The 10,656-nt window shown below is 56.7% G+C and overlaps 4 protein-coding genes across 4 annotated transcripts; 3 read left to right on the top strand and 1 right to left on the bottom strand.

The window, feature by feature from the left end:
* Positions 1-689: 689 nt before the first annotated feature.
* SPBR_01370 (uncharacterized protein) lies at positions 690-3,160 on the top strand (the record flags this gene model as incomplete). The annotated part of the gene is made up of 2 exons (XM_040759681.1): positions 690-786; positions 1,383-3,160. The coding sequence occupies 2 exons, from the start codon at positions 690-692 to the stop codon at positions 3,158-3,160; spliced, it is 1,875 nt and encodes a 624-aa protein (XP_040619822.1).
* Positions 3,161-4,263: 1,103 nt separating this feature from the next.
* Positions 4,264-5,449, top strand: SPBR_01808 (uncharacterized protein; the record flags this gene model as incomplete). Its single annotated transcript, XM_040760118.1, has 2 exons — positions 4,264-4,380; positions 4,442-5,449. The coding sequence occupies 2 exons, from the start codon at positions 4,264-4,266 to the stop codon at positions 5,447-5,449; spliced, it is 1,125 nt and encodes a 374-aa protein (XP_040619821.1).
* Positions 5,450-6,916: 1,467 nt separating this feature from the next.
* On the top strand, positions 6,917-7,622 carry SPBR_02015 (large conductance mechanosensitive channel; the record flags this gene model as incomplete). Its single annotated transcript, XM_040760324.1, has 2 exons — positions 6,917-7,483; positions 7,557-7,622. The coding sequence occupies 2 exons, from the start codon at positions 6,917-6,919 to the stop codon at positions 7,620-7,622; spliced, it is 633 nt and encodes a 210-aa protein (XP_040619820.1).
* A 527-nt stretch (positions 7,623-8,149) lies between these two features.
* On the bottom strand, positions 8,150-10,256 carry SPBR_01441 (uncharacterized protein; the record flags this gene model as incomplete). Its single annotated transcript, XM_040759752.1, has 2 exons — positions 8,150-9,034; positions 9,108-10,256. The coding sequence occupies 2 exons, from the start codon at positions 10,254-10,256 to the stop codon at positions 8,150-8,152; spliced, it is 2,034 nt and encodes a 677-aa protein (XP_040619819.1).
* Between the last annotated feature and the right edge of the window lie 400 nt (positions 10,257-10,656).

The following is a 10,656-nucleotide window of genomic DNA, read 5'->3' as shown; positions in this document are numbered from 1 at the left end:
TCCTCTCATTGCCTCTCATTACCTCTCATCAACTCTCACCACCTCACAATTTTCACCAGCTTTCACCAGGTTTCCTCAACCTCACGCAACACACCAGGCCAGTGCCCACACGGCTGCTCGATCCCCCGCCAAGAGCACATACACGCGCACACGATCGGCCGGCACCTGTCCTTCTGGTCACCATCAGCGATTGACGCCTGTCCACTATCCTCGAAAGGGGAAACATAACAAAAAAGGTAACCAACGGGTGAGACATTGAGAAACAGGGAGCAGGAAATAAGGGAATATGAGAGACTTTTACGGACACACCCCCAACTGACGACCAGCACCGAGCAGGACGAAAACCAGCGGCGATTCACAGAGAAGACAGCAACCCCCCCCGTGCGGACCAGCCTCGCGTTTCAAGCAAACAGCGTCTCTGCTGGCAGCCGCGGGCTTTTTCGTTTCGTGCATTTTGTCCGCTCTCCAGCACCCCAAGTCCTCTCCGCTCAGTGGGCCTGCGTCTGCACCTGGTCCTTGCCTGCACGCTTCGACACATCGCGGCGTGTCTCGGATCGTTTTGCGTTCTGCCTGGACTGGTCTCACAACACGCCCCCTCCTCTCATTTCTTTCTCTCTCTCTCTCTCTCTCTCTCTCTCTCTCTCTCTCCTCTCCTCTGCTGTCTTCCTTTCTCCCACGCCTTCGCCGCCATGCCCAAGAAACGGCATTGGGGCATGTACTCAAAGCCGCAGTCCACTGCGCCGCACTCTTTGGAGAGCTCCGGACTCCAGAGCAACGTCCATCATGGTCAGTCCAATTGCGTCTCGCTGTTGCATGCTTGCCCTCATCCGCTTTTCTTGTTTGTAATATTTATTCTCGTTTTTTTTGTTATATTGGCAAGCGGTCTTTCTCTGCGTCCTCTGCCTCACACACCCCATGGCCCACCCCCTCTGTTTTGTTCCTTTGTTTTCTTGTCCTCCCACCCATCTCGAGCATGGGCTTCATCACTCTGACCCTTTCTCACCAACCCCGTCGTACGCCTGCACGCTGCCTTCTGTCTTTTGCCCGTGCCTTTACTTCTTTCCCTTGTGACCCGTTGCCAGATTGTTTTGTACGCCCAGAAATTCGTCCGCCACCTCCGCCTTTGTTTTGATTTTTTTTGTCTGGCAACCATCATTCACAGCGCATACTGTACCATGTCTCTTCTCACTGGCTCTCCTCTCCCTTGTCCTACCTGGCTTTGTACGCCCGATGCTCTTCTTGCTCTTCTTGCTCTTCCCACCCAGCTGGCCCCGTCCGCGTTGGTTTGGTCCACTTCCTTAATTGTCTCCTTGTTGATCTATTATGGCCTGGCCCTGTTATTGACTATTGACGTCCTTCTTCCTCTGCTGCCGTGCAACCAGAGGAACCACAGTCCCGCAATGTAAATGACCTGCTCGCAAACCTGCGAAGAACCACTCTGTCGCCCAGCGGAGGCGGTAGCAGCAACAATAGCGGCAGTGGAGGCCACGGCTCAACCGCGGGCGCCTCGCTGTCGTCGTCGATCCCTGTCGTGACGCCTAGTGTGCCACCAGAAGTCGCGCAGATTCTGCTGCCCAGCCCACCCAATGGAGGCCGAGGGGGGCTAGACGCAGGCATTACCGTGGGACCCAGTCCCAGAGGTGCTGCTGGCGGTCCAAACGGACTGGGCGCCGTCGGTGGTGGTGGTGGCCGTGGTCGTCGCCGAGGGCCAGCTGGCCCGGCGCCTCCACCGTCTTGGCTGGCCCAGTCCAGGCACAATCCACGGCGCATCCTGCGGCCGTCTGACCGTAATGGCCATTCTGCCAGCGATGGTGGTGGTAATGGCAACAACCGGCCAGTAGGCGCCCAAAGGCGGCGCTATGCATCAGGCATGGCCTTTGGACACCACGCAGGGGAGGCCATGCCGGGTATCCCCCATCCTGTGCGCGGCAGTCTGGTGGACGTGGTTCTGCACCGCATCGTGCTGGAGTGGACCGCCCAGAAACAGTACAACCGACATCAGTTGATCTACTTGCAGGGACCGCTGCGCGCGGCCTTGGTCTCCTATTTGGGCCAGCTGAGCGAAGAGGGCAATGGCAAGGGTGCCACGATCAAGGATCTCCGTGCTCTCCTGCTTCATCCTACACCTCCGTCCTCGACCTCTGCAAACGGTAGTAGCGGCAGTCCTCAGCCAGGCGGGTACGCGGCCGGCGACAGTGATCCCGGAGGAAGCGACAGTGATGGTGATAATGAGGAGATGCCGCCTTTGCCCAGCCCAAGCACGCTCAACGAAGATTTCCGGCACCTCGACCTGACGTGGTCAATCGGTAACTCCATCTCTGTCCGTGAAGTCAACGAGCTTCTCTTTCCTAGCCGCAGCACCGCAACACATGGCCGGCTACGCGACGCGGGCCACAAACAGCAACAGGATGATGCCGAACTGCTCGAGTCCTGGGACGCGCCTGGCATTGTGTCGCTGCCCCGGCCGCTGCTGCCGAACTTGACGCACTTGTCACTGGCCCTGATGCCTGACCGCACCCCCCAGTCCGTGTCCTGGCGCCAGCTCCTGTCCTTTGCGGCGCATCTTCCCATGCTCACCCATCTGAGCCTCGCCTACTGGCCCGAGCCCACGCTCACGCCCAACGCCAAGCTGGCGACCGTCGACTCGCCGCTCGGCCGCCGGTTCCAGTACGGCGCCACCGGCGCCTACAGCCACTCCATCGACAACGACTGGGCCGAGGCGGTGCTGCTCCTGCGCAAGCTGAGCAAGGCGCTGTACGGCCTGGAGTACCTGGACTTGACGGGCTGCGCGTCGTGGCTGCCCGCGCTCATGTACAAGGTGGACAACGGACAGGTCGACTGGGTGGGCAACTGGGGCAAGCTGACGACGCTCGTGCTCGACTATGGCGTGAGCAACGAGTACGACCGACTGTCCGAGGCCATCCTCGAGGCCCACCGTCCACCGACGCCGCCTGAGCCGGAGGCACCGGGCGCGCCGGCGGCCATGCTCCAGCGCTTGGTGGCACCGCAGCAACCACAGCTGCCGCTTGGCGAGCTGGCCCGGCGGGTGAACGCCGCGAGTGAGGCACGCCTGATTGAAGAGAAGATCCGGACGCAACGAGCGGGTCGGGGCCGATTTATCACCGTTGTGTACGATAGGCAGCCAGAAGCGACAAGATAGACGTAGATGCTCAAAGAACAGAAAGTAGCGGGATGATCTCCTTTGACTGGCACGCTACTAGCGCCCGTGCCAAGAACGAGCCGAGTCGGCCGGAGCAGCCTCGTGACAAGATGGATGTTGATACGATGACGACGGTACAGCAAATTGAGGCTCGGACTGCGCCACGTTTTATTTTTTCGCCTTTTTCGGCAGGTAGAGGCGCTCGCTTGGCTACCTGGCTCTGTTGCTTGGCTCCTTGGGTCTTGGCTCGTCCGGAAACCCGGGGGGCCAAGTGTGGTTTCAATGTCTCACCCGTTGCGATCGGCGCCTTCGGACGGAATGTTGAACGAGACATGTAGAATCCGACTGAGGCAACATTCCAGCCATGGTGGCCCCTCTCACTCACGGCGTGTTTGCAAGACGGATCGGTGCCCTGCCACCCGAAAACATGCAATCTGCCACTCGAGAGAGCCAGAGACGGCCGGCTTCGCGGGGATGAAAAGGTGCACCGGCGCCGCTGTTGGCCATCATGTCTTGTTCCGGCCAACTGTTTCCCATCCAGCGCCTTCGCCATCGACCAAGTCCTTGCGCCTCTCTTGATTTGCTGTTCTATTCTCGTTCCTTTGCATTTCCCTCCATGTGCATCACGAATTTTCCCTCCCTCCCCACCACCATCGCAAACATCCCAGGTACCTGCTCTCGTAGATCCCCTCTGACTCCGGACGTGCAAGTGTCTCTCCCAAGCCTCCTCATTTTTGTCCTGTTGGCTTATTCCGTTCTCAGTCGTTTCTCTTGGCTTTTTCTTTAATATCACCACTCACCTTTTTCTGTCATTGACTCCCTTTCCCTTTTACTTTCCTTTTGCTTCCTTTCTCTTTCCTCCCTCCTCCCCTTCCCCCTCGACTTCGAACTCCTTCGCAACAAAATAGACTCATTTGGTTTGTTCAATATTGACGTGAGGGTGGCACTAACGATACAATCTCGGCAATACGATATTTATTTCCTTCATTTATTTCAAACTTACTTTCTGGCGCTGGTAAGGGCCTTTTTATTTATTACATTTTTATTTCATTTACGCTCAGCACTCCCCCTCTCGAGGGACGACATCCGCCACCGACTCCACCATGGCGCTCTTGTTCCTCTTCTCGACGGTGTGCACGATCATCGGCTTCGTGCTCACTGTTCTCGGCCTGTTTGCCGGCAACACACCCGGTTTTATGGAGGAGTTTTCTGTCATCATGGTGAGTTGGCCTTGTCTTGACCGATTTATATCATTGTGGAGCAACGGAGCTGACATCGCAGCTCAACACATCCGCGTTGGGACGAAATTATGTGCCGTCACTCAACCAACCGGCCACGCGTGATTTGTCTCACGTTGTCGTTCTAGCCGACGAGGACGCCAGTGTGGCGACGAGCGAGGTGGTCGTGGAGGTGGCACCGAGTCCAGCGAAGGCGACAACTATCACCAACGGCGACAAACCCAAGACGTACTCCATCCAGGACGAAAGGGCGGCCGAAGCCGAGGCAAAGGCGGAAAAGGCGGCAAAGGCCATGGCCGCCCGTAAGCTTGCCCCACGCAAACTGACCCTGTCGGCAGCCGAGGGCGTTCTGGCCGGTATGCCGGCCGACTCGGCCGCCGACGATATGGCGGCTGTGCTCGGCGTCAGCGAATTTTACTCGCTGCATGTCATGAACGTCTGCGAGGGCACCTTTGCGCCCAATGCCACGGCCGACGGCGCGTGGCGCAACGTGTCCTCCTGCACGGTCCAGCTCAACGCCCACCAGCTCAACATCTCCAACCTCATTGACAACGAGCTCAACGACAACTTTGTCGACGGCGGCAGCCTCGCGCGCCTCGGCGGCTCGAGCAGCCTGCAGTCCGCGCTCAACCGCATCCCCACACTGGGCATTGTGCTGGCCGTCTTCTACATCGTGGCGGCCTGCTGCGCCGGTCTGGGGCTCCTGCTTACGGCCGCCTCCGTCGTCACGCGCGTCACGCACAGCCGCGAGACGGTGCTGGCCAACCTGGCTGCCGCGTCCGGTGCCGCGCTGGCGCTGCTGATTGCCGGTCTGGTGTCGGCGGTGGCGGCCAAGTCGACGGTGGACTCCATCAACCGGCTGGGCAAGGACACGATCGGCATGGAGGCGTGCCAGGGCTACAAGTTTGAGGCGCTGACATGGGCGGCGTTTGGCCTGATGACGGTGGCAGCACTGTTCTGGCTGCACGAGCTGCAAGCGGACGCCAAGAAGGCGGCGGCGGCGGCAGCAGCCAAGAAGAAGGCGGCGGCAGCTGCGGCACCCAAGAAGTGAGGAGGTTCACGATACTGGGTACATCGTACGTCGTACTCGCAAATCTTCATAAAAAAAAATGGACACCGCCTTCCTCACCGACTGGAATTGGATGGTGAGGACGGATGTGGACAGGTGGAGCTGAAACTGGGGCCAGTTTTGGCGGTGGACAGCACATCACGTCGATGCACCCCCGCTCCTGGTCGCTCCTGCCCGCGCTTGGACAGCTGCACAGCTTGCACTTGCCTGTGCTGGCGCCAGCTCCACCAACCTCCCTGTATCGCGGAAGGAACTGCCACCTTATTAGCCACTAATTATTGGTTATCGGGCTTCTGGGCGCGTCAGGGCGGCCAGGTCTGGCCAGTCTTGTACTCGGATTTATTCAGCTGTTTGTAACCTTTTATCCCTTGTTGCTACTTCCATGGCAGCTTTTTCTTCAACATTAGATTCAGCCTTGTCTTTGTTTTGCCTCTTTTGGAGAGCACAGCACTCCCGTAATAATGAACACCATCGTTCCTGCCACAATTGATACGAAGTCCGCTCTTTCCGATTCATAATGCTCCTTGACCGCTCCTGCCATAAGACATGCAGTCTGCCAGTTTGGCACGTGTATGGGGGTATTACGTCGTTGTCCCCTGCCCCTTCCTGATAAGGTTAACAACGGTCTAGACCAAAACCAGGTCCGGCTAAAGCAAGCACCTCGGCGAGGCAGGCGCGATTCTGCTGGACAGTGGAAACACACGGCCACTAGCAGGGAGCAGCACCGTAGGGGTCCATCTGAAGTGCATGCAGTTCATGCAGTTCATGCAGTCGATCAATTCGCGGAGGCGCTCAGCTCGCTCATCTCGCTCAGCTTAGCCTGCATGTGCTGTTTTGGGGTCGTGCTGTGCTTATTGGAAGCAGTGACAACCTCAGCTTGCCGCCGAATAAATACACTTTGCGCTTTGCACTTTCTCTTTTCAGCTACCGCCAGAAAGTCGCGCGTTCGCTCTTGCTCGATGGGGATTGATTGTAGGACATAATTGTGGAGCACGTGTACGCAAAGTGTCAGTCGTCCCTGCTCTATCAAGATCCAAGCTTGCCTGCCTGCCAAGCTTGCTACTGCAGCCTTCCCTCTACCTCCTCCCTTTTCCCCTCTTCGTGACCTCAACCTTTTTACATTGCTTGTGGATGATCGGCGAGTACTCGACCTTTATCGAGGGATCCCAGTCTCGTTATCTTGTCTTCTTTTATTCTCGCATCTGCCTCTCCTTCGTTCGATTCCTTCTTTGTCCGTTACCCTCTCCAATTCCCCTGTTCTGCTGTCCAGCGGACTTGTGGTGGAATAGCGGCTGTTGGTCTTATGTGTATTTTTGTTTTTTGTCACATCTTTATGATCAACGGTGCTTTCTACTCCCTTGTTGTCTCCTTTCTCGTCTTTTCCCCTCCTTTCTCTCTCACTCTCTATTGTACATCCTGTCGTCCTCCATTCTCCGCCCAACCGCTGCCATGTCGTCCAACAACGACGGCAACAATGGCGGCAACGGCGGCCCCGGCGTCCTCCTCTTCCGTGACGACCCGAACGCCAGCAACCCGTTCCTAAATGAAGCGGATATCCACGAGGACGACAATGTCTTGGAACTGGGTGAGCGCGCCGTCCTGCACATCTGGTCGGGCTTTCTCGACTTTGCGCTGCAGGGCAACATCCTCGAGATTGCCTTTGGCCTCATCATCGCCTCGTCCTTTACCGCCATTGTCAATTCCTTTGTCTCGGACATTCTGCTGCCGCCGCTCTCGGTGCTGCTGCCGCTCAACAAGAACCTGGACGAGAAGTTTGCCGTGCTCAAGCCGGGCCCCAACTACGAGCGCGAGAACGGCTACAACACGCTGCAGTTTGCCCAGGACGACGGCGCCGTGGTCATGGCCTACGGCATCTTTGTGAACCGCGTCATCAACTTTTTGGGCGTCGGCGTCTCGTTGTATGCCCTGGCCAGCGCGTACCAGTACTTCTCGCACGACCCAATCATCAAGCACACGGTCAAGTGCAAGTACTGTCGCAAGAGGATCAGTGAGAAGGTGAGTGGCCTTGACTGGCGATTGTTACCGTGACCAAAGTATGTGAGACACGCTCATTTTTCTAACCATACAGTCACTCCGTTGCGTCAATTGCACGAGTTGGCTCGATGGCCGCGAAGAACGCCAGTCCGGCCTGTAGCCCGTGTGGTAACATCTCGCGCCCACAGCTTGGCGTGTGTCCCAAAACCGCCACCCGTTTAATTGTGTGACGATACATTCGTCCCACGTTCACACGACGTTGTGAACATTTTGTTGCTTTCCAGATAATATGCGATGTTTTATCCGAATTCTCATTTACGCCATACCTTTTGGCCTCTGCATAGCACGCGACTGTTTCTTTTGTCTTTCGTCTTCTGCCCTACTTTTCGATGCTCACGAATTTGGCATGCATTGTCACGCATTCTTACGCATATTTCCTTTGTTTGATCTCATTTCTCTAACCGTCCGCGCATTACCTGCATGTTTCCTTACCGTTTTCTCGAACCATACTACCCAACGAATATTATTTGGATACTACAACTGAAGTCAAGAAAGCGCTGCTGTGGCCTCTACTTTTGTCTGGCGGGCGTCGCCGTTTTTGGCCGTCGTTGCAGCGAGGCGTTTGTCCCTTCAAAGTGAGATTATGTATGACACACCCATATTTCGCTACTAAATAAAAATCTAGACCTAGCCTCTTTGCCCCTCTGCCGCCGACCGTCGACGATTACTTCGGAGATCGCGCCTAATGACCAAGTCCTCGTCGATCCCATCTATTCCACGATACACCTCGAGCTTGGTGATATGCATGGACGTAGTCCAGGCCGCAGGGGATGCAATCGGTCCACGGTCTGTTGTATACGGACCCGCGGGAATCTCAATGTAATGTCCAGCATCAGTCGCATCAGCAGCCTCAGCCGCCGAGAACAGTGTTGCCACCCCAGACGCAAAGTTGAGGGTGAGCCCCGAACGTGATCCGAAGCAGATGGTGTCCGCCACGTCGTCGGTCGTAACCAGATCCGTGAATCTGGTCTTGCTCTCCTTATTCTTCGGTGGCTGGTATTGGAGAACACGCGCACGAGGCGCAATTTCCATCAACAAGTGCTTGTCATCGACAAAAAATTGCATACCTGTCTGGCCTCTGCGGGCGGAAGTCCAGAGCGGCGACGACGTAAACACAGCAAAGATGGCAGGCTGTCGGCTTGCGTCGGTCGTGCGCCCATACACTATGACGAGCATGGGGACGTAGTGTGATGTAAGAGCGGCCATCACACCGTCGCCGGACATACCACCGGTCTCGGCGGTGTCCTCGGATGAGTATACTAGTGTGTTGCTGCGGCGCTCTTGGCGAGTATAGCCGCACGATGGAAACGGGTACAGGAAGTCGAGCGCCTGCAAGACGAGTGGGGGTGGTGGGCGCTCCGGAGTCTGGTCTCGGCCGCAGCGGTCGTGGTTCAGGCCTTTCAGGTCTTGCGGCACCGAGAACACCGAAAAGAGGCTGCGCCACAGCAGGTCCATCTCCCTGTCAAACGATCGCCTTTCATTATGATGGAAACGGTCGACTGGTTGTAGACACTGGCGCTTTCGTTAGTGAAAGAAGAACGTTGACGTTTCATCGTGGTGTTGTCTTGTGGCCAAAGGAACACACCAGTCTAAGCCACAGGGCTTCATATTGCTTATACGAGACGACTGCGTCACCACCACGTTCTTCGTCGTGGAGACCCGCCGCCGCGAGAATTTGTTTTGCCACAGCGAAGTGCGTCGCACGGTCGATTTCGGTGGTGGTCGCCAAGCCGAGGCCGCGGTTCTCGTCGAGTCGCCCTGTCCACCTGGCTGCCTCGAGGTCCGGTTTGTCCACTTGCAGCGTGGCACCGAGTAGACACACCAAGTCATGGTACGGTATACCAAAGTCGGCTTTGAAAACGGGCTCGCACTCCTCGTCCGTCACCAGCTTCCGAACGTGAGGTAGAATTTCCGGCAGTTTTGGTCCGCGCATAGCGTAGTCAAGAGGCAGCTGCGTGGAGGCCACCAACGCGACCTGTGTCAGCACGGTGGGGGCCTCCTCGTCGGCGTTGTCGACGTCGTCAACGCTGTGGTGCTGTGGCCTCGATCGACCCAGTTTCAGTTTCACCGCCATACTCGCAAACCCGTACCAGATGGACGATCCGGTCACCGAATACATCGGCCGGGCGTAGTGCACATTGTCTGCAGCATCGGTCGCCAGCATCGCGACCGCCTGGACCCAGTCATGCAGGTTCAACTGCTGTTCCTCGGCGGGACACGTATCGATGCTGGCTGTGAAGGGATAGCGGGCGCTGTAGCAAAACGTTCGCCATAAAATAGGAGCCACGCCCGAATCATCGCTGCCCAGACGGCTTGCTATAAACGCAGCGAACCGGTCGTCCGTCCACACTTTGACTTTGCGGCCCGTCCTGGCCTCCACCATCTTTACGGCGAACTCATCGAATAAGGCGTACAATGGCCCCCGATCCTGTAGGCACCATCGGCGCCAGCGGCTCACCGCCTTGTCAAGCTCCGTGATAATGGCGTCCTTGTTGTAAAAGGTGCTGACCAGGGCGGACCGCAAGTCCGACTGCATGCGGGCGCGCGTCAGGCGTGCATAGTACCGGTCGACCCGAAAGTCCAAGTGGTGGAAATAGTACTGGGGGTTGAATGGCGAGAGCAGCACGTAAAATGTCTCGATGGGGTGGCCGAGCGCGTGCCAGAGACTGAGGACGAAGATGCCAAGGGGGAACAACACGTATCCCTGTATGTCATCCCACAACGCCATGGCCATTATTGTGGTGAGTAGAGGTAGATGCTAAGAGAAGGAACTCGCCCCGGTTGTTGTCAATGAAATCCTGAGAGAAGTTTGGTGTGGCATGTAGAGCGGTGTGGCACATATTCGGCAGAAACTGGGACTTAAAACCTGTGCCGCTGGGTAAATCAACAGGATACTGTCGGTTAGCTGAGGGCAGCTCCAGCCGGTATTGCGAGCCTTTTTGGACGACTCACCGTTAGTCTCGTATCATTTTAAGACTTTTCAAAGTCAGGATTGGCTACAAAATGAGTACAAAATACACAAAATGTTTGATATCAGAATGCAGAGATAGTTGGTCCCTACAAAAACAATTGCGCGCTTATGGCGAATCCGATCTCTCCCTCTCTATGACTTCCGATGCCGACGCAAATCCTTC

This window comes from Sporothrix brasiliensis (assembly GCF_000820605.1).
Source record: "Sporothrix brasiliensis 5110 chromosome Unknown Cont18, whole genome shotgun sequence".
Lineage (NCBI taxonomy): Eukaryota > Fungi > Ascomycota > Sordariomycetes > Ophiostomatales > Ophiostomataceae > Sporothrix > Sporothrix brasiliensis.
Note: the sequence above shows the minus strand (reverse complement) of the source record. Positions and strands in the feature narration are given on the sequence as shown.